The following is a 22,853-nucleotide window of genomic DNA, read 5'->3' as shown; positions in this document are numbered from 1 at the left end:
TTGTTTTGTCCTATTTGCCTATTTGAGGGTCCCTGAGGAGCCCAGGAGGGAAGCAGGTTTGCACATCCCCCTGGGGTGGAGACACAAGCAGGATTGCCCCCGAAGATTCCACTCCGTTCACATTTACCGCGGGCCTCGCAAGACCCCGACCTTTCACAAATATTATCTCATTTAGTAACGGTGGCTCAGAGACATTAAACAAGCAGCCCAAGGTCACACAGAGGGTGGTGAGGCCGCCGAGCCCGGGCGCGTGCCTCCTCCCTCTGGACCCTACGCCGCCTGCAGACGCTGGGAGGACTAGGCAAGCTGGGGCTGGAACCTCCCCCGCGGGCCCGTCCCGCGCCGTCCCGGCCCTCGGGGAATCTGCGCCCCAGGCGAAGTCCTCTGAAGTTTGGGAGCGAGGGCGTGACCCCGGGCCCCGAAGCCAGACCGCTCAGCGCTCCCCTCGTGCCAGATCCTCCTCTCTCGGACCTTGGGGATCGCGCCCCCTCCGGACCGGCTCCTCCTCTCCCCTCCCCGGGGGCTCCTCCAGGCCGCCCCGGTTGACTCAGCGTAAACCGAGCCGCCGAGGGCGGCGGGGCCGGACGCGCCCGGCCGGCGTTAATTGCTCCGCCGTGAACGCCCCCCGCCCCCGTGCCCGCCCCCCGCCGCCCCGCTCCGCCCCCGGGGACAGGTCCGGGTCCCGGACGGGCGGCTGCAGCCGAGCGGCGGAGGCGGCGAGGCGGGAGCGCGCGGCCGGGCCCCAGCGCAGCATGACTGCCATCGCAGTGCAGGTACCCCAAGCGCCGGGGGGCGCGGAGCGGGCCGGGGTCTGCCCCCCGGGGGGCAGCAGGGGCGGTGCACCGAAAACCTGTGCCCGCCGCGGCCCGGGGTTAGGCGTTCCCCGCCGTGCCCGCCCCCTGTGGCAAGCCTCCGGGTTCAGAGGAGGGTGGGCGGGAAGCAACAGGGGGGCGCCCGCTCCCCAACGCTGCTCCAGCGGCGCCGTCTCCTTTCGGCCTCTGCTCGCGGCCCTGCAACCGCCCAAGGCTCCTAAACTTCTTGGGGACGATGTTGCTTCTTCTCTTTGGGGTCACCAGTGTCCATCGGCTAGGTTCCCCCAGAAGGGGCCCTCCTTTTTAAAAACGAGGCGCATCTAGGGTGGAGGATGGACTGAGTCCACTTGGAGAGTGAGGCTTGCCTTATGTAACGTGAAGACGCATCTCTGGGGAAGCCAGAACTTTCTTGGGCGGGGGCTAGAAAGACCATCTCTTCTCCCCAAAACTGTGTTTGGGGGCTCGGGCGGGGGATGGACTCACTGGGGCGCGCGGACACCTCAGAGAAAAGACTCTCGTGAGGGCAGGGGCCCGCATCCCCGAAGATGGGTTTTCTCCCTAGAGTGGTGGAAGATGTTTGTGTTGGCCGAGGACCTACCGGTCCCTACCCGCTCCACGCGGTCGTGCTGCCCTGCAAGGGAAGTCGGGCGGAGGCGGGACCGCTACCCTGCGGGCGAGCTTCCCTTACGCGGAAGCATCGCAGGGCTCGCCTCCTCCAGTCTCCGACTGCGCTGGCCAAAGGGTCAGAGGCGCGTTGACTTCGCACGCGAGGGCTCACATCCCCACTACACTGAGTCCCATCGATACTGCTCCGCCCATTTTATAGATGAGGTAACTGAGGCTTGGAGGTGAGGTCACCTGTCCAGCATAGCGACATAGCGTGGCGACAGAATCGGCCCGCTTAGCGACAGAATCGAGATTCAAAATCAGGTCTTGTTGGCTCCAAATCCCACTCGCCCTTTCTGCCTTTCCCTAACGGGAGAAACCCAAACCCACGAGAGAAACCCGAACCCACAGGCCACCCCCAAACCCCTTTTAGCCGGGACACAGCTGCTTTGGGGCGGGGGAGGGAGGAACGGGATGCAGCTAGTTCCTCCTCTTTGTTCTGGGGCATAATCTTGAGTCACAACCAGGCAGCCTCCTGGGACAGGCCCTGGGAAGAAGGGACAGGCAGTGAGGTGGGTGGGACCAGGCGTGGTCTCACCCCTCCAGGAGCTGACCGTCCAGTTGGGGAGAGAGACTTGTAAACAAGGATTTAGAGGATGTATGAGAAGCGGGGGGGCTAAACTAAGAGGTGCAAAATCTGCGGGAGGGATTAACTGGGAGGGGGGCCCCTGCATGCTGCGCTCCGAGGGGAGGGGCAAGGGGACTTCAGCAAGGTGTGGGGGCCGAGTCTAGCGGAGGAGGGAGGCGGCGGTGGGAGGCGGCGTGGGGGAGATTCGGTGAAGCCCTGTGAGGTGGGCGCTGTGCCTGCTTAACGATACACCCTCCCCTTTGGGAGCACTTAACCACGTGCCAAGGCCTCTGTTAAGCACTTGGAGTGATAACTCATTTCAGCCCCACAGGAGGTAGGCACTGTTCTCTCTGTTTGTAGTTGAGGAAATGGAAAGAGAGGGAGAGGATAAATAACTTGCCAGAGGTCAAGCACAGCTAAAAGCAGGCTGGCTGGCTGGCTCCTGTGTTTGCATGACCCATGTGCCCAGGTCACATTCAAGGTTACAGGCTGTCACATTCAGGGTTATAGATGAAAAAAGGGGGAACACTTGCGTTTTTTTAGCAAGGAAAGTCAAGACTCAGAGATGAAATTGACTTGCCCAAGGTTACACAGCTGGGGACCGGAAAATCAGAGGCAGACTAGACTGCCCCTCTCCTCTTGTCCATCGACCCTCCACTAACCATGGAGCTGCCTGGCAGCCCTCCAAGGAGATTTCAGGCCCCAGATCACTGAAAGCTAGCTGATGTTGATGCAGGCTGGTTAGGAAAGAAGACTCAAATATGCATTATTATTGTTACTAATATTATTAATAGCTTCCAGGAATTGGGAGCTGCTCATGTGCCAAGCACGTTTATATACGGATCTCATTTAATCCTTGGGAGTTTCCTTTGTGTCAGAGAGTTTAAATGAAGCCCTGGTTTGCGGTGGGAGAGGGAACAAAGAACCCACATCGGCTGTCTTCACTTTCTGCTCCTAGTGTGATGTCTCCGGGCCTGGAGATTAAAGTCCAGTTGTGCCCAGCAGCACGGGTGGGGCCGAGGGAGGGACAGGACGTGCCTGTTCTCCAGACAGCATGATGTCTAGGGTCAAAAGGGTTCTGGGGATTGTGCTCTTGTGACTTGCTCTCTGCACCTGGGGCTTTCCCATCCTAGGACCTCGTCCACCTCTAAGGGCTTTGTGACCTCGCCAGGTGCCTCCATGGCTACTGCTTTCCTGCAGGGGCCACCACCTCCATTTTGTAGATCAAAGAGCAAGGGCCAAAGAGGTTCAGGAACCACGCAAAGGCAGACACCTTGACTGGTTTGTAGACACAGCTTTCAAAGTTCCCTTGGTTTGTTCTTAGCTGTCAAGCCTTTTTTCCCCTAACAATCCAGTACAGTCTCATGGATTCCCAGTGTCTCCCCCAGGGAACAGGGACCTGTCGTGGTTGCAGTGAGGAAGGGCCCTGGAGCTGGTTTCCTTACCCCCCAGCTTCGGCACCTGGAGCCACTCTAGGAAGCACCGGGTCACAGTTGGAGAACCGCAGCCCAGACTCCTCGGGGGCTCTCTGCAGCGCCCCAGGCTGCCTTCCTCTCGGGCTCTGCGTTGGGGACCCTGACCCCTTGGGCATCCCTCTACTCTCTAATCCTTTTCCTCACCAGTAATATTGAGCCCTCAAGCCCTTGGAAGGCCCCGGTCAGTATTTATTGGCTGAATGCATCCCACCCCTGCACGCTATCCCATTGCTTAGGCAGCTGTAACAGGCTTTGTTTAGCTGAGTCATCTTGGGCAAGTCACCTGACTTCTGCATAACATAGATCCCCTCTTTACATCCCCTGCACCAAGCTTCCTGCTCTGCCAACCTCTCAGGCTTAGGAGTAAAATAGAACCCTGCTTAGCAGGAGTGCTGAAAGCTAACTGGGTCCTTATTTGTGTTCCCGGGGCTGAAATTAGCAGTGGCTCCTGCTCAGGTGGGCAGGTTAGCCGACAGCCTGATGTTTCTGCTGGGCCTCTGACCGCAGGAGTGTCCCGGGAGCGGGACTTTGCGTCCCTCACTGAGAGATGTGGCCAGACTTGCTCCTGGAAGCTTCCATTTGCATAGGGTACAAGGTGCACCCCATAGTCCCTGTTCGGTTTCCCAGCAGTGACCATCACGCATGAGCTGTCTGTTTTGCTTACCTCCCAAACTGGGATGTGACCTGGGCTGCTCCCATATGCACTGGTAAAGGGGGTGATTTATTTTTATTTTTTTCTTCTGCCTGAAGCCCCCCAGCGTATAGTTGTGTATTCTAGTTGTAGGTCCTTCTGGCTCTGCTATGTGGGATGCCGCCTCAGCGTGGCTTGATGAGCAGTGCTAGGTCCGTGCCCAGGATCCGAACTTGCAAAACCCTGGACCTCTGAAGCAGAGCTTCTGAACTTAATCACTTGGCCACGGGGCCCCATGGGTAATTTAAGGGTTATGATTGAGCAGGAGACTCGGTTTACAGGGAGCTTCAGATAGAAGTGACAGGGGCTGCAAACTTGACCATTTATTTATCCCTCGGCCCTTGAGCACCCACTGAATGCCCCCGTCAACACTCCCGGGTCCTGGGGACACAGCAGCCTCCAAACAGGAGGCCCTGCCCTCCAGGAGAACAGAGCCTCAGGTGAGAGAGACAAACGGACTGGGCGCCTGACAGAGAATGACAGGAGGGGACCCTGTTTGGGTTGGGTGGGGAGGAAAGACCTCTCTGAGGAGGTGACATTTCAGCTGAGACATGAAGAATGGAGAAAAGGAGGCAGCCTGGAAGGCGAAGGGGGCTGGAGAAGAGCCCTTTGGGTGGCAGGGCCACTAGATGTGAGAGAAGAAAGCTCTTGGCTTGTCCCAGGCATGGAAAGAGGGCTGCTGTGCCTGGGTGAGGTGGCCAGGGAGAGTGCCCCCGGGGTGGGGGTGGGGGTGGGGGTTGGGTTGGAGAGGAAGGGCAGGGCAGGGCATGTGGGCCACGGTGAGGAGTTTTACTCTTTGAAGTATTTCTTTTGCTTTCTGCATCATCAGCAGTTGGGAAGGGCACCTGGGTGGTGTCCCCAGGCTGTGAGATAAGGGACACCTCCCTGGACACCTGGCCCAGCTTGCTGGAAGAGAAGGGGGCGGCGCCCTCTTCCACTGCTGAGACCAGCTGTGGCGGGAGACCTCAGTGTCTTCCTCGAGACTAGAGGCTGCTAGAATAGTTTGGTTGGCAAGCTCTGGGTGAGGCAGAGGCTGAGCAAGCCTGGAGGGCAAGGTGCAAACACACTTCCAGTAGGCAATAACACGGAGTGCTGTACCAAATGTGAAAGTGGAGAACCCGGTGGGTGGGGACTGGGTTAAAGCTGGCCGGTTCGGGGGAAGGGAGAGAGAGGGCAACTCACCTTGTATTGATATGCTCATGTCGGTGCCTTTCACCACCCTTGTTGCCTTCCAGGCTTGTTCTTGTTTTGCTTACAACAAACTCTGGAGGTGGGCTGCAGGCTCAGGGTCACACCAGCCAGGCCAGACAGGTTTTCTGAATTCAGAAGAGACTAGGATTTGCCAGTCAATAGAGTTTGGAGTTTTTACTCATGATAAAGATCATTAAAGAAGGAAAGGTCAGGAAACTGGACGGTCAATGCTTATCGGTCTTATCGGTCTTGAGAGGAGGATGGGAACGGGTGGAATGGGGGAAGAGTTCCCCAAAGAAGCTGGGTCGGTGCTGGTGCTGAAAGGTAAGGAGGAGCTGGGGGAGAAGCCATGAGGAAGGGCCGGCATGCAAGGCTTCCCGGGAGACCAGCCCAGAACACGTGGCTGTGGGATGCTGGAAGGCATGGTCAGGGCCTTCCCTGATGAAATTGGAGGGGTGTGGTGGGTTTCCCTGTGACACGCGGCCTCTGTGGTGTCTTCCAGGCCCAGAGGCTGCTGGCCCAAAGGAGGCCCCGCCGGTCCTTCCTTGAATCCTGCATCCGGACCCTCATCATCGTGTGTGCCGCCCTGGCCGTGGTCCTCTCCTCCGTGTCCATCTGTGATGGCCACTGGCTCCTGGCTGAGGACCGGCTCTTCGGGCTGTGGCACTTCTGCACAACCTCCAACCAGACTAGGCCACGTTGCCTCAGAGACCTGAGTCAGGCCCACGTGCCCGGGCTGGCCGTGGGCATGGTCCTGGCCCGCAGTGTGGGCACGTTGGCTGTGGTAACCGCCATTTTTGGCCTAGAGTTCCTCATGGTGTCCCAGGTGTGTGAGGACCTCCGCTCACGGCGCAAGTGGGCCTTGGGCTCCTTCCTCCTTCTCGTCTCTTTCATCCTCTCCTCCGGGGGGCTCCTGAGTTTCATGATCCTCCTTCGGAACCAGGTCACACTGATTGGCTTCACCCTGATGTTCTGGTGCGAGTTCACTGCCTCCTTCCTCTTCTTCCTGAATGCCATCAGTGGCCTTCACATCAACAGCATCACTCATCCCTGGGGCCAGCCGAGGAAATTTTAGGCCCCCCTCCAAGGACACTGGGTTCTACAAGAAAGTGTGGTCAAGATGGGACTTTTCCAATATGTGACCTCTGGTGGGGTAGGGGTGGGACAGTGACCTTGAAACTGCTGCCTCTTAGCCAATAACCTTTGGATGGTTGGCCAGAAATGGCCCAGAGGCCTTTGCAGCTGGTCTGCAGGGCCAGAAGCCAAGAGGTGCCTCAGTGCCACTAGCTGCACAGGCTTAGCCAAGTTATTAGGATGTTGATTTTAGAAGAAGAAGAAACACATTTTTAAACTCTCTTCTTGAATCCTTCTTCCCAGGACGGAAATAGGTTTGGAAGCAGCTCAGGTGACTGTGCCTGGGCTGGCTGCACAGCCAAGTGCCATTCACACCTGTTCCGTTGACGCTGCGCTGGGATGTGGGCTGGAGGGTCCCTGGGGCCTTCGGGATTGCTAAGAGTGGGTCACTCTTCCAGCTAAGAGTGTCCAGTCGGGGCCTGGGTCTTCCTCGCACCAGCTCCAAGGGCCTTTGTGCACATTTCCCTGCTCTAGCTTTGGTCATGCCAGAGAGGCAGAGTTCAGGATTCCCTCAGAGTTTCTTCTTGCACATAGTAGGATTTCAAACTATTCGACTTGATTTGACCTCTGCCCTTTGGGGGACCCCATAACCCCTGGATAACCCCAGCTTCCAGTAACTGCTGTCCCCTCTGGGGACTCTGCCTGTGGAAATCCTGCCTTAACTCTTCGAGAAGAGTTCTTGAGCAAGCCCTTCCAAGAGGACTTCTGATACACTGTCCTCCCTGAGGGGAGCGTGTGTGTCCATCTTTGGTAAGAGTCAGATGGCCTCAGGTACCATTTTTGATCCTGGGATACGTTTCAAAGAGCACGTATCTGAACCTGCTGGACTCCGGGGGTAAAGGGGACCGGCCAGACCTTGGGTAATGATTAACAACCATCCTGGGGACGAGTGCAGGTGAAGGGGACCAGGAACCAGTGGAGATTTCCAACCTTGCTGGCAGATCTGCATTTTTGTGCATCAAATTGCCCCCTTTCCAGTCCCTTTTCTGCCCAGAAAGTGGGGGTTTTGCCCTCAGGCTGTTTCATCCTCCACTGGCCCCTTCCCCCTCCGCCCCTGATGAATTCTGGCTTTCCCAGCTCATTCTGGCTGCTCCTGATTGCATGGGGTTTTGGTCTCTGCCCTGCCCTTGTCACTGCAGGTCCCCCTCCTGGACTCGGCTGGGCACCTATACCTACCTCTTGTGAGTTTTAAGAAACTTTTATTCTAAGATGCATGCAGTCAGTCTGTGGAGATCACTCAAAAAAGTTGAGGTGGACCAATCTGTTCTTCGGAGAGCAGAGCTCATCAAACATACAGGCTGGGTTCTCAGCCCTGGAAGAGGGTCCCCGGCCTTTTCCCTCCAGGAGCAAGGGGTGCAAAGGGGTGACTGCCTTGTCTCTGCAGGGGGTTGGTGCAGAGGTGGGCAGCCAGGGCCCAGAGAGGGACAGCACTTGTCCAGGGTCACCCAGAGCCAGACTGGAGCTGGGCCCACCCACCGGCAGGATGCCCTTTCCTCTACGTGGGGGAGGAGTTGTCTCCACTTCTGTCCAGAGTGCTTTCCCCTGAGCACTAGTAGGCTTCGTTTTGTGAAAGGGCTCAAATATTTAGTCCCGTCATCTGGCAGGGAGGAACACTGATATTCAAGGGGACTGAGATCCAGAGCGTAAAGGATTAGACTAAAATCCCCAGTGGGGCGGGGAGACAGACCCCTGTCCTTCCGTGTCCCCTGTCCTTCCCTGCCTGGAGTGGGGAAAACAGACACAGCCTTGGAGCATGGGGGTTTGAAACCAAAGGGCCTGGACTGAACTTCTGCCACTTCCTTGCTGAGTAGCTTGAGCAAGTCACAGGAAGGACCTTGGTGAACCTGTTTCTTCTGTCAAATGGGATCCTGCCCCATGGCCTGCTGTCCCTGCACCTGGGGCTGTGGATAACTACCTGTGAAAGAGCTGTGAGAACAGAGGGCTGCCTCCTTCCCCATTAGGGTTACCAACAGGGAGCTGCAGGTCCTCACTGTGACTTGATCAGATTAATTCAGCTGTTGTCTTGAAGACTCTAGTGTGAGAGGTGCTGGACAGGTGAGTTGCCGTGAGGGGTGGGGAGATCCTAGGGCCAAGGGCCTCGATTTCTCATGTTTCCTGGGCTTCTAAGCTTGTCTCTGAAAACTGGAGGGGGGCGGTGATTAGGGAAGCCCCCTCCTCCAGGAGGGGTAGGGGAGCAAGCCAGAGCATCCTCCCTCGCATCATTTCTCAAGGGCAAGAAGACTGACAAATTCAGACCAAATCTCATCCCAGCTACCATTTATTTCCCTGCCCCCTTTTGGGACCCCTGAACTGCTCTTCCCAGAAGAACACGGTAGACCCAGATCCCAGGCCCTCTTCCTGCCCCAGGGAGGCCCAAGTTCCTTCAGTTCTGAGGAATCATCACTACCACCCCCCCACCCCCACCCCAGGCCTGGAGGAAGGGTGTTATTAGTCACAGGAGTAAGCATATGATGTCTGCTGGGAAGACAGACTGTCCTGCCACAGTGTCCAGCCCTCTCGGGACCCATCTTGGCCTCTGGGTCCATGGGTGGCCCTGCTCCAGCCTCTCAGATGACGCTCGCCCTCCAGGTGCTTCGATTTGGCTCCGGGGCGCTGGTCTTGGTGCCATGGGTGAGGCCACCGGTGCCGTTGCTGAAGGAGGAGTTGAGGGCCATGGGGCGCAGTGTGAATTCACGGAGGTGCCACTGCTGCCACTTCTTCTGAACCTCCAGCTGCACCTGCCCCCAGAGACAAGCCATCAGCCAGGGAGGGAAGAATGACCCTGTGCCCTAAGGCCCACTCCCTGGGGACCTCCACATGGGCCCTGCCACCAGCCCAGCAGTCATGCCTTCCCTCTCCTGCAGGCACCCAGACAGACGAATTCCAGCCCGATGTCCTGTAGGTATGGGGGACCCCTCTCCCCTGGGCACTCTGACCCGCGATCTCACTATATCTGTCCCAGAGAAGGGGCTTGTGGTTGTCTCACAAACTCCAGAACTCCGACGTCCAGATTGTCGTCTGGGACAACAGGACACATCCCCATGAAGCCACCCTAGCTCAGAACTTGACTGGGGGCCATTGAGTTGCTCTTTGGAATTTTCCTTCCTGATCCCCAGCTGTAGAAGCAAAACCTTTGAGCCTAGGCTTGATGCTTGATTTTTTGAAAACATCAGAGGTTATTCCCATTCAAGTGTGGTGAACCAGATAAATGGTCAACAGTCACAGCAAGGCTGGACTTGTGTGCAGTACCGTATCCCAGCAGTGTCGATTGCGCAGATTGCGTGTGCCAGGAGCCTTGCTCCTAACCCAGATGCTCGGCCAGGGCAGAGACCCCAAGGTAAGTGTGCAGCCCCCCAGGGAGTCAACACTCATTTGGAGGTCTCAGGATTGATTGACAAGTCATCTGAATCTCCCATTTTACAGATGGGAAGACTGAGGCCCAGAGAAGGGCGGTGACCAAGATCACACATCGAGCAAGCAGCCAGAGCATCCAGGAGCTGCTCCATTTCCTGAACTTGCCTAAGGATAAGAATCACCCAGAGTGCTTGTTAAAAAAAATTCTCAGGCTCCAATCCAGACCTACAGAATCCATTTTGGCTGAATTAGAAACTGGGGGGTAGGGCCCAGCAAATGTTTCAACACGGCCTCCGGGTGATTCCGTTGCTCCCATGAAGTGAGCTCAGACTCCCAGAGGACAAGCCCAGGCGTCCCCTCACACCACACCCCCCTCCCTATCACCCTTTCCAGGTAGCTCCTTCTGAACTGGAATCCAGTGGCCTGGGAGCTCCTCCAGAAATCCGGGCAACCCAGGACACTCACCTCCCCGTTGAGGAAGCAGTAGAGGACGGCCACCGCCAGGCCCTGTGGAGCGAGCAGGGCGTTAGTGCAGTGCTCCGGCCCCCAGTCCTTGAATCACCAGCCCCACGCTTGCTTCCCCTCAGGAACGTCCCCAGAGCCTTCCCACACCTCTCTCACTCCAGGAGTGACTGGGTCTGCCTCTTCTGGGCCCCTCAAGTGTCCCTGGCTGTGTTGGCATCATCCAGCACAGGCAGCTCCTCTGGGGCAAGGATGGAGTCCCTTTCGTCTGTTGTCCCCAGTGTCTAGCGTGGGCCTCCCTGGCACATGTGTGGTGTCAGGAACATTGAAGTAGGCGCTGCTCACGTGGTCCCACGGGGACGAGGCAATCACCTAAATTAGTAATGTGGGCCACTCAGGAGAAGCAGGGAGTGGCGGCACCTGAAGCACGCCCACCCCACCCCACTGGGAGGGGTTGGGACCCAGCTCATGTGAAATCCTGGATCCTGTGTGGGCTCATTTTTCAAGATAAGCTAGAAATCTGGAGATGGTTAAACATGGACAACTATTCAAATTGAAAAACAAATATGTAGTCAGAAGAAACCCTGTGCGCAGGTCCTGGCCAGCCAGCGGTGCAGTGTGACCTCCCAGCTTAATGGACCCATGAGCACATCTCCTCAGTCAGGGGCCTCAGGGCTGCCTACACTTCATGTTCCCTGGTATGGTGGGGGTCTGCCTATCAGGACTCTCCCTCCCTGGTATCTGGAGCTTCTGTGTTCCTGATGGTGGCCCCCCCTCCTCCCGGGTCCCGGCATGGAGCTCTGCCAGGGTAGGAACTCCAGTCTGGTATGTGGCATCTGAGTGTAAGCGGCCTGCATGGAACCAGGAGCTGTGAACAGGGTCTGCAGTGTATGTGCCCTGCTCACCCACTCAGGGACCCACCTCGGGCAGCCTGCCCTTCCTCTCTGCCCTCAGGCTTTCCTGGAGCACCCTCCCCCTCAGAGGCCTGGGTGCCACAGCTCGGAGGTTGGGTGGCCCAACCCCTCCGTAGTCCCATCCAGGCCCGCCCTTAGCCACTTACTACATTGGAAAGAGTGAAGGATCAGCTTGTCTATGGTGCTTCAAACGTACGACTGCTCAAGGGTATTGGCATTTTAACAGGAGTTAGTGACAAAACTGGAAGGATTTGCTTTAGAATTTCCAGCATCAATGACTGCTGTCTAGAATGGGGGCAATGGGGGGGGGGGGTGGAGCAGAATACTTAAGGCAGCGATTTCCAAATTTGCTGCACATTAGAATCACCTGGGAGCTTCTGCCCAGGTTGCACTTTGTACCCCAAATCTGAATGTCAGGGTGGGAGCATCAGCAGCTTTGAAAGATCCCCACATGTGGAAGACTTTGAAATGAAACAGAGCTGGATTTGGAGCACAGCTTGGCCTGCGTAATTGTGGGATTCTGAGTTCCAGATGCTTCACTTAATCCTTGCCAAAGCTCTGGGAGAGGTGGGAGGATCCCCCCCCACCTCCCCCGGTACAGGGGAGGGAACAGAGTCACAGGGGTTTGGGTGGGCCTGAAGCTGTGTGTGTTTGGCTGAGAGCTGGCGGTCAGGCTGCTGGCCGAGGCTGCTGCCCAGCTCCTTGGGCCCAGGGTCGCCTAGGCCTCTCCTGTCTGGGCCTCAAGGATCCAGGGACACATTTTCACTGTTCAGGTGAGGATAGGAGTGCTGTGGACCTATGCACTGCTTGGCAAGCCACGCTAAGGCAGGCGTCCCACATGTAAAGTAGAGGAAGATGGGCATAGATGTTAGCTCAGGGCCAGTCTTCCTCAGCAAAAAGAGGAGGATTGGCAGCAGATGTTAGCCCAGGGCTAATCTTCCTCAAAAAAGAAAAAAAATGAAGCCTTTGAAGAATTTTAATGACATGGAGAAATGTTCACATTGGGCATGATAGAGAATTAAACAAACCGTGCAGGATAGAAAACCACACACAACACAATCTCAATTATGTGTCCATCTGTGGACAACTATAGGTGTGTCTTCCTGGATGGAAAAGAGAATTAGAAGTAAACACACCAATGTTTTAACAGAGGTTATTTCTGGGTTATGAGATAATGGATGAATTTTTCTTTTTCTTTTAACTCTTCCTTATTTTCCAAATTTTCTACAATAAGCAAGTATTATTTCTACAAGCAGAGTTAATAAACTTTAGTTTTTAAAAATATATGACAGTGATAATAGTATTGTCATTCTCTGTATGTTCTTTAAGCCTTCTGTCAGAAATACATACTAAAATATTTACATTTGAAATAAAATGTCTTGGATTTGCTTAAAATGATGGGGGATGGGGTGGAGGAAGTGGATGGGGATAGAGATGAAACAGGACAGACCAGGAGTGGGCAGTGGCCACATGGGGGTTTGTTATGCTATTCTCTGCGTTTTTTGTATGTGGAAGAAATTTTCCACAATACAAAATTTTTAAAATATATATTATATATAAGTATATAGCATAAATATGTATAATATATAATAAAATGATACATATGTTTGTATGTGAACAAAGATTCTTTGGGAAAAAAAACCTGTCAAAGAGCCTTTTCCTTCATAATCATTTCTAGGGGAACATAACGAAAGTGCTTTTGGTTTTTGCTTGACAAGTCGTTTCTCCAGAGAAGCTAAATGGCCATCGCTTGGCTAGACCACAGCCTGGCACATAAGCCCCAACTCCAGGGGACAGGAAGTTGCCATCCACACAGTGAGGTGGCCACCCACTTCTGTGAGCTGCGTGGACCTGGAATCTGTCACCTGCTAAATGGGCCACTGTGAGCCGGGCCTCCCCACACGTTACAAGAGCAGTGGCATGAAACCTTGGCCCAGAGGAAAAGAACCAGGGCTTACACAAGAGGCTGGGTTCTCTGGGGGGAGTCTGGGCAGAAGAGAGGCTCAGCGGAGGCAGAGGAGACAGCCCTGGGGTGGGGTCTGAAGACACGGGTTAGGGCAAGACCTGACTCTGCTTAATGTGTTCCCGGTGACATGTTCTCCTAGCACCTTTGAGTGACAGGAGGACCCCCCCCCAGCCACGCCCACCCTGAGCAGAACTCTGAGAATGAGAGAGGCTCTGAGCCCCCTCCTGGAGGCCGAGGTCTCACTAGTGAGGAGGACCCTGCAGGATGATCGAGGTTGTTGGGGACAGGCGGCTTCTTCAGGAAAACCCACTGGGAGAAATTTCTCTCAGGCTCCAAAGTCTATAATTGCTAGGCTTTTCCAGGAAACTAGTTTGTTTTCATCTACGGATACTGTAAATCTTGAAACAGATTGTGTTTCTATCTTTGCTTTGGCTACCGGGAAGCTCCAAACCAAATTTATGACTTGCCTCTTCCACTTTCATAGGACTTTTTTTTTCTTTTCTTTTCTTTTTTCCCCCGAGGAAGATTAGCCCTGAGCTAACTACTGCCAATCCTCCTCTTATTGCTGAGGAAGACTGGCCCTGAGCTAACATCTTTGCCCATCTTCCTCTACTTTATATGTGGGACGCCTACCACAGCATGGCATGCCAAGTGGTGCCATGTCCGCACCCGGGATCCCAACTGGCGAACCCCGGGCCGCTGAGAAGCCGAATGTGCGCACTGAATCACTGCGCCACCGGGCCAGCCCTTAATAGGACTTTTTTTTTTTTTTTTAAAGATTTTATTATTTCCTTTTTCTCCCCAAAGCCCCCCGGTACATAGTTGTATATTCTTCGTTGTGGGTTCTTCCAGTTGTGGCATGTGGGACGCCGCCTCAGCGTGGTCTGATGAGCAGTGCCATGTCCGCGCCCAGGATTCGAACCAACGAAACACTGGGCTGCCTGCAGCGGAGCGCGCGAACTTAACCACTCGGCCACGGGGCCAGCCCCCCTTCATAGGACTTTTATCAAATTTGTTTCTGTTTATGAACAACTCAATTTAGGTTTTTTCTTTTTTCACTGATTCCTCATCTACTTTTTTTTGTCCCCCGTATGTTTTTCCTGAAAGGTACATCATATTATTTTTAGAAGGTGATAGCTGTGAGTAAATACACAAATAATGTTGTGAAGTTTGGGATTCATGTTAAGGGTCCTTCCATACAAACATGTTTACTACTTTTTATTAACCTTACAACATCTCGTTGCATTAGTAGGTAGGTGATCTCTCCCCTTGCTTTTCTTCTTTCTTTTTTTAAGTTGTTTTTTATTTTTGGTAAGTTGTGTATGCACATGGTTTCAAAGAGTCAAATGATTCTTGTCACAAAAAACAGCAGCCTCCTGACACCCCCGCCCCCATTTCCTGTTCCTCAGAAGCAACTATTTGGAACTTTCTTAACTGATTCTAAATAATATGCTGATATTGCTATTTCTGATCTTTCAGTTTGGGGCATTTTCTATGGACTTCCCAGTATGAAGATGAGGATATTATTCTTTCAAACACCCTCCCGCCCCACCCCCACCCTCCCACAATGCTCCTCTTCTGGCGCCACTTTTTGATGGCTCAGCGATGGCTCTCAGGCTTACGTGATTCTGACTCTTTATGTGCGGTGGAGAGTTGAGCAATAGCGTGTGCTCCGGTGCCTTTTCCCTTTCGTTTTCCCCAGAGTCAGTCCCTCTCTCCTTAGTTTATCCCCCACCCTCACTGGAGCAGTGGGGAACTTGGGTCTCACTCAGAGTCACACGGCACAGTGACGTCCCACCCTGCTCCTCTTGAGTCTCGGCCAAATGAGGCATCTGCCTCCCCAAAACGCACTGCTGGACTCTTCCGGGATGACCCAGCTTGCTGTGTCTACGACTTGCATTTTCCTCGAAGGGAAGAGAACTCTTCTTTTCCCCTTAAAGTCACGGTCCCTGAAGCTTACCTGGAATGAGCCGAGGGCCAGTTCAAAGAACAGCTGAATCTCCATGGCGTCCTCCGGGGAGAAGGCAAAGACGACATAGTGGATTCCAAAGAGCGGGATCAGCAGGAGTGTGGACTTGGCCAGCCGCCTGGGGACACAGTGACGCTGCACTCTCCCGGGCCTCCCCTCCCCACGGGCACAGACTCCACGGACCCCACCTCGACCCTGACTGCAGGGGGCTTGGCCACAGTGTCTCCAGACTTTTTCGGTTTTATTTGTTTTTTCAGAAAATTTCCAACTCCCACTTGCCCATCACCCAGAGGCAACACTTATCAAGCCATGGCCAATCCCAAAACTTTCCCATCATGCCTCCCTCCCTGCAGTAAAGAGAATTTGAACCCGGATCCACCCAAATAATCTTACTCATGAATTACGTGGCATGTGTGACCACCACTCTGTCAAACGTATTATTAGCAAAGCCAGCATTCTTATTGGTTTGATAATAAATATCTAGAGGGAGAAGTTCTTTTATTTCCTTCCCAGATTAGGGCTACAAAATTTAGCACATAAAAATACAGGATGCCCAGTTCAATTTGAATTTCAGATGAACAATGGATACATTTTTTTTGGTGTAAGTACTAACAAACTCTTCGTTGTTTATCCAAAATTCAAATTGAACTGGGCCTCCTGTATTCTATCTGGCAACTTTATCCTGGATCCCAAGCTCCACCCTACCTTGGAGCCCATGCTGTAGAGTTGTCCTGGGGAAGCTGTCACCAAGTAAGCCAGGCCACTGCCAGATTCTCGATACTCACAACGTGGCAGAGAAAGCCTCTGTCCGAGGCTGGTATGTCTTTAACATCTATTAATGGGCTGAATTGTGCCCCACCCCCCAAATCCACAAATTGAATCCCTAACCCCCAGGACCTCAGCATGTGACTGGATTTGCAGAGAGGGCCTACAAAGAGGTGAGGAAGCAAAAATGACGTCTTTAGGGTGGAGTCTTAGCTCAATCAACTGGTGTCCCTATAAGAAGAGGAGACCTCAAGGAGGCACCCACAGAGAAAAGGCCATGTGGGGACACAGTGAGAAGGCGACCACCCACGAACCAGGGAGAGAGGCCTCAGGAGAGACGAAACCTGCCGACACCTTGATCTTGGACCTCCAGCCTCCAGAGCTGTGAGAAATGAGTTTCTGTTGTTTAAGCAATTGGTCTGTGGTATTTTGTTAGGGCGGCCCTAGGAAACTAATACAGCATCTCTCTTTCACATCTTAAAGGTATTTTTGGATCACATATCTCCTTGAAAATCTGATGAAAGCTATAGTCCTTTTCCCTTGAAAAATACACATACCTATACAAATTTGTTTGAATCTGGGTCGCTGAAGCCCGTCTGCAGACTCTAGGCTCGCCCGAAGGTAGGGTCTCTGCTTCCTGGGATCCTGCTGCAGATTTCTTCTCTCTCCTCCCCAGCACAGTGTCAAAGGCTTCGCAGTGAGACCCATTCACCCCTCTCCCCCAATTTGCATTGTAAACCCCTTGGGATAAAACTTAGCACGAGTTGGGTAAACAGCAGGTGCTCAGTGAATGCTTGCTGACTGACTGAAGGTGCCCAGGTCTTAGGTCCCCACTTACTTGTAATGGTTCACTTCATTTCCTCTTGTTTCTTGGGTTCTAAGTTTTCTCATCAGGATTCTTAGGATGTTTATAAAAAGGATGAAATTAATCTGTAAAACACAAGGCAGAGGTGGGGCTAAAGGTGATTTGCTTTCCCAGCCACCTGTCCTGGCCCTGGCCCTGGCCCTGAGGGAGAAGGCAGTGCAGACCACACCCAGGATGGCACATCACTGCTCCCCACTACAGACCCCCCAACAGGCCTGGTGAAAACAAACTGCCCAGAGGCAATGGTGGACACAGCACCCACTCCCAGCCCCGGGCTGCAGGAGCTCTACGGTTTGCTCATTTGCAGCAGATTATCAACACTTGGGATGCACTGGAATCCCCTAGGGCTGTTGTCCAAATGCGGGGCTGCAGGGGGCCTGAGAGTCTGCATTTCTAACAAGCTTCAGGGAATGCCAAAGCTGCTCCTTGGTCTACATTCTGAGTAGCCACACCTTACAGCAGAGCTTCTCCAAGTTTAGGGTGCATATCGCCCAGCTCCCTTCCACCACCCCAGAAATTACAGGTCAGAAAATCTGGGGTGGGGCCTCAGAATTTGCATTTTTAACAAGCTCCCGGGTGATGCTGAAGCTGCTGGTCTGGGGATCACATTTTGAGAACCACTGCTTCAGAGCCTTATAGAGTCACTTTGCAGCCCAATCACCAGCTCCAGGAAGCCATCCTTGATTACCTCCCTTTCCTGATTCATTGTAGTTAGGGCTGATGTGACTGTGTAATAGTACTTGAAATACTTGAAAGAAGCCAAATGTATGCATCTGTCAAACTTGTGTGTATGTCCATTTATCTGCCAATTCGATCATAGCTTTCTAAAGGACAGGAATGAGTCTCTATTTTTTTTTGGTGTTCCCTCTCCCAACTCCAGTCCTCAGTGCTGGGACATTATGAAGTTGCCCACATGGTGGCATCTCTCCTCCCCTCTCACCCACCAGCCCCGGCACCATTGACAGAAGCAGGGCTCACTGGAATTGCCCAGCAGCCTGGGGCCTGGGGACACTTGCCAAAAGACAGGATTAGTGGCCTGTCTAGGAATCCTAGCCCAGTGCTGCTCCTTTTTTCTTTTTCTTTGAGGAAGACTAGCCCTGAGCTAACATCTGCTGCCAATCCTCCTCTTTTTGCTGAGGAAGACTGGCCCTGAGCTAACATCAGTGCCCATCTTCCTCTAGTTTATATGTGGGACGCCTACTACAGCATGGCGTGCCAAGCGGTGCCATGTCTGCACCCAGGATCCCAATCAGCGGAACCCGGGCCACCGAAGCGGAACATGCGCACTTAACCACTGCACCACCGGGCCAGCTCCCCAGCGCTCCTTCTTTAGGACACTGCTTCTCAGCTCATTATCCGTTCTGCTTGCTCTGAGCTGGCTGTGCATGGTGTAAAATAGTAAACGCTATTTTATTTTATTTTATTTTTTGTCTTAAAAGTTGTATGTTAGGGGCTGGCCCAGTGGCACAGGGGTTAAGTGCACATGTTCCACTTCGGCGGCCCGGGTTCCGCCGATTGGGATCCCAGGTGCAGATATGGCACCGCTTGGCAAGCCATGCTGTGGTAGGCATCCCACATATAAAGTAGAGGAAGATGGGCATGGATGTTAGCTCAGGGCTAGTCTTCCTCAGCAAAAAGAGGAGGATTGGCAGCAGATGTTAGCTCAGGGCTAATCTTCCTCAAAAAAAAAAAGAAAAAGAGTTGTATTTAATTTAGCAGGAAGCACTCAAAGGCAAAAAGAAAAATCTTTAAGATACCAAGAATGAGTCTTAAATATTGGAACTCTCAGCCCTGTGTCAGGCTGGTGGGGAGAGGTCTCGCATCAGGAGTGCCCACCGAATGTCCCTCAATCACTGGATAGACCCCAGCCCGTGAAACCAACCTGGACGCTGGGGCTGGGCGTCCCTCAGCCGGGGCTCTCCCAGGCTGAGTGGTCAGAGTCCCAGAACAACAGCGAGAGATCTGGCCGAGCTGAACGAGGAACCGTCCTCCTGTGGGAGTATGTGCAGCCATAGCGAATCGGTCGGTCAAATGATTTCCAGTGACATGGGAAAGCTCACATCTATTGCTAAGTGAAAACAAACTAGGATACAAAACTATATTAAGCATTTTGAAAAAGAAAAGCACGTGAGGGGCTGGCCCCCTGGCCAAATGGTTAAGTCTGCGCGCTGCGCTTCGGCGGCCCAGGGTTTCACCGATTTGGATCCTGGGCGCGGACATGTCACCACTCGCTCATCAGACCATGCTGAGGCGGCGTTCCACGTGCCACAACCAGAGGGACCTACAGCTAGAATATACAACTATGTACTGGGGGGCTTTGTGGAGAAGAAGAAGAAGAAGAAAGAAGATAGATTGGCAACAGATGTTAGCTCAGGTGCCAATCTTAAAAAAAAAATCATGTGAGCTCAAAAACAGGAAGGAAAAACACATGTTCACAATGTGTATCCAGGTGTGAAAGCTATGGATGATTTTATTCCCTTTTACTTTATTTTATTTTATTTTTTAACTTTTTTTTAAAGATTGGCACCTGAGCTAACGTCTGTTGCCAATCTTCTTTTTTCTTCTTCTTCTCCCCAAAGCTCCCCACTACATAGTTGTATATTCTAGTCGTAGGTCCCTCTGGTTGTGCTACTTGGGACGCCACCTCAGCATGGCCCTGACAAGCGGTGCCATGTCCCTGCCCAGGATCCCAACCGGCAAAACGCTGGGCCACCAGTGCAGAGAGCGCGAACTTAATCACTCGGCCTGGGCCGGCCCTGATTTTATTCCCTTTTAAAAAATTCATTTTGTATTTTCCAATTATTTTTTACATGAATTCTATTATTTTGGGGAAACAAAAAGGACATGGGATGGCCTCCCAACCAGCCCCAAGAAGTCACCCAGTCAGACAGCGGAAGAGGGGGCTGCTGCCCTGTCCCACGGCCTGTCTCTGCTCCAGCGAGCCCTGGAAGGGCACTTTCAGCCACCGGGTCTTGCAGTCCTGGGTCCCTCTGAGCCCTGTGCACAGCTGAGGGCTGATTCTGCCCATGAGATGACCCCAGTGTGTCCCCGATGTGTCTTCCTTCCTCTGTCCCCCCTCTTTTTTTTTTTTTTTTTTTGGTGAGGAAGAGTGCCCCTGAGCTAACACCTGTTGCCAATCTTCCTCTTTTTTTTTTTTCTCCCCAAAGCTCCAGTACATAGTTGCATATCGTAGTTGTAGGTCATTCCAGTTCCTTTATGTGGGACGCTGCCTCAGCAGGGCTTGATGAGCCATATGTAGGTCCGCACCCAGGATTCAAACAGGTGAACCCCAGGCTGCTGAAGTGGGGCAGATGAACTTAACCACTCGGCCACAGGCTGGCCCCTGTCCCCCTCATTCTTATCCACACCTACAGTCTCAGCCGCGGGGCTCCCAAGCCTGAGTGCAGAGCAGAAGCACGGGGGAATTTTTCTCTAAGAGGCGTGCCCAGGCCCCTCCCCGGAACTGTGAGAGCCTGAATCTCTGGCTATGGGTATTGTTAGAAAGCCCTCAGCTATTCTAAAGGGCAGCCAGGGCTGAGATCCTCTGAGCAGCCTGTCTAGGAGAGTCACTCCCGCATGTCTTCCCTAGGGTCCAGGGACCAGCCCTCCAGGCCTGCCCCCCTCGCATCACCACAAAGGCCCAAGATCACAGCCTCGCTCAACTTTCCCCAGCTGCACCACCCCACCGCCCCCACGACCTCCTCCTGTGATCCCAGCTCAATGTCCTTCGCAGTTTAACAAGAGGAAGCCTAGAAAAATGATCAAAACCCAAAGATCTGAACCAATGAAGGCAGAATTTCAGGCCAACACAGAGCCAGCCAGGTCAGGGCCAGGGGCGGGGCTCACCACATTTCAGCTGCCACTCATGGACAAGAGGGAGTTATGTAAGCTCTTGCCTCAGGCCTGCTCCTAGCCCACTCCCATCCTTTGTCCTTCAGGGGGTGGAGCTTCAGGCCCCTCATGCCTGCACCGCCAACCTCAGGAAGCTCTGTGGTTTATCCCTGCCCACACCTGGAGGGAGGAACGCTTGCCCTGTCTCCTGGGCCTCTGTCCCTACAGGCCAGTCACTGTTTCGGTCTCTCCCACTGGAGCCCAGCTCACCAGGATGGAGAGGATCACAGGCCCTCGAATGACCCACCAGATGGACGCATTGGCGTTGATGTCCCAGCACCTATGGAAGGACAGCCAGACATCGTTAGCAGTGGGCAGCTGGGCTGACCACGAGTTGCCCTTCATATGAAGGACACACTCTTGTGGTCCTGAACCTTGTGCTGTGTGCTCAGCACCATTGGAACGGACCCCTTCCTGCTGCCCAGGGGCACTGCTGGGGCTGAGGGAGCAGCCCCTGTCTCCACGTGTGCCCAGGGAGTGTCTTGGGGAACAGCCACGTGTGGAACCTGAGAGCCAGAAGACCCCAGATCCCAGAGCTAACCCAGCAGCAAACTCAACAGCCGACAGCAGCCAGGCAGGCGACATCAGTGAGTGATGTGGCTGGGTGACTGACATGGGACCTCAGGACCCTGAGGATGCCAGGCGTGGGGGGTACTTGGCAAACCAGAGAGCCTGTGCCTGGTCTAAGGCAGCTGCAACTCTGCTCCAGCTGATTTTTGCCACAAAGGAAAATGGGAAATGTTGGTAGAACTTTCCATATTTTCTAGAGAAGCTGAAAATCCAGATTTTAAGAAAAACAGTGAATTCACCCGATTAAAAAATTATTTTGAAACAATGATTTTGTGTTGAACTTGGACTGCAAGACACTTGTAAGCCTCACCCGACCTAGTCCACTTCCCGGGCTGGGCGTGTCATCACGCGGATGAGAAGCTGCCTCCTGCTCAGCCTGCCGTGCTGCCTCCCTAGGCCCTGGCTTCTTTCAAGCTGTCTCTCTCTGTGCCTGCTCCCAGGAGGGCCCCCTGGGCTTACCTCCGTCCGTCCTCAGCGCATCTTTAGAGAACATGACTAGACCTCTCTGTCCCATCAGGAGATGTTGAGAGCGTGGCTACTGCTCCCCTGCGCCCAGCTGTGCGGGCCCCTTAGACACCCAGGGGTGGGGACAGTGGAGGAGGGAGATCTCAGGAGGAAGGAGAAGCTGGCTTGGCCCTTGGAGCTTCCTCACTGAGCAGCACCTGCCTGGAGCCTGGCAGGCTCGTCTGGCACCTGACCTACCCACAGAACTGACAGGGCAGGTGGGGGGCGGGGGGAGGGAGGCCCCGGAGGGCGCAGGCCTCAGCCCTTCTGCAAACTCACACCTGGGGCGAGCTAGGCATTCAGCAGCCTGGCGCTCCAGAGAACTTGCCTGGGGCCCCCCGTCTGAGAAACAGGCCTCTCCTAGATAGCACCAAAGAAATGTCCATCCTGTTTGAGGAAGTGGATAATATAAAATATACTATACGCATTACCTCTCCTTCAAACAGCTTACCCAACATCTTCCAGAAAGTGCCTGGTGACAGCCCACGAAGCAACAAAAACGGCTGGGGAACCTGAGGATTAAAAACAAAGGGAGGGGCAGAGGAGAGAGGACTCAACTTTCCTCCTCCATATGAGGAACAGGACAGTTAGCCCAGCCCAGGGAGTGAGCCGGTACCATGGAAACACCCTTGTGAATCTCGTGTAAATGTGTAGCCTCGTGTCTCAAGGGTGCCAGGGATGTCCTGGGAACTGAGGCAGGATCAGTCGGATCCTGAAGGCCCCTAGGGGTTAGGGGTCTCCCCGGAGCCTTGGCCAGACTCCAGAGGACCTTTGCAGAGAAGAGAGGGGACGAAGTGATGGTCTACACTTGTGCCATCCAGGACAGTAGCCACTGGCCACCTGTGGCTATTGAGTACTTGGTATGTGGCTGGTCCCAATGGAGATGTGCTGTAAGTGCAAAAGAGATACCAGATTTTGAAGATTTAGTATGAATAAAAGAAGGTAAAATATGTTATTAAACAATTCTATATTAATTATATGTTGAGACAATATTTTGATTATATTGGACTTAAGAAAAAATTGTATTGAAATTAATTTCACCTGTTTCTTTTTTCT

General features: G+C 53.6%; 2 protein-coding genes across 13 annotated transcripts in view; one reads left to right on the top strand and one right to left on the bottom strand.

The window, feature by feature from the left end:
• Positions 1 to 323: 323 nt before the first annotated feature.
• On the top strand, positions 324 to 6,759 carry TMEM37 (transmembrane protein 37). The gene is made up of 2 exons (XM_008507764.2): positions 324 to 773; positions 5,906 to 6,759. The coding sequence occupies exons 1-2, from the start codon at positions 753 to 755 to the stop codon at positions 6,476 to 6,478; spliced, it is 594 nt and encodes a 197-aa protein (XP_008505986.2). The 5' UTR covers positions 324 to 752; the 3' UTR covers positions 6,479 to 6,759.
• Positions 6,760 to 8,797: 2,038 nt separating this feature from the next.
• Positions 8,798 to 22,853, bottom strand: part of SCTR (secretin receptor) — an 89,205-nt gene continuing 75,149 nt past the window's right edge. For 4 of the 12 annotated variants that reach the window (XM_070581126.1, XM_070581127.1, XM_070581122.1 and 1 more), the window contains exons 8-13: positions 22,249 to 22,309; positions 20,934 to 21,003; positions 16,806 to 16,897; positions 15,194 to 15,320; positions 10,357 to 10,398; positions 8,798 to 9,275 (exon numbers count right to left, since the gene is read on the bottom strand). In XM_070581126.1, the coding sequence (XP_070437227.1) occupies positions 9,105 to 9,275; positions 10,357 to 10,398; positions 15,194 to 15,320; positions 16,806 to 16,897; positions 20,934 to 21,003; positions 22,249 to 22,309 (563 nt within the window). In that variant the 3' untranslated portion in view covers positions 8,798 to 9,104. Of the gene's footprint in view, positions 9,276 to 9,984; positions 10,399 to 13,859; positions 14,175 to 15,193; positions 15,321 to 16,524; positions 16,636 to 16,805; positions 16,898 to 20,933; positions 21,004 to 22,248; positions 22,310 to 22,853 lie in introns of those variants that run through there. The other 8 variants (XM_070581125.1, XM_070581119.1, XM_070581116.1 and 5 more) reach the window with 6 other exon arrangements.

This window comes from Equus przewalskii, chromosome 17, assembly GCF_037783145.1.
Source record: "Equus przewalskii isolate Varuska chromosome 17, EquPr2, whole genome shotgun sequence".
NCBI classification, from domain to species: domain Eukaryota; kingdom Metazoa; phylum Chordata; class Mammalia; order Perissodactyla; family Equidae; genus Equus; species Equus przewalskii.
This window is presented reverse-complemented; position numbering and strand designations above follow the sequence as displayed.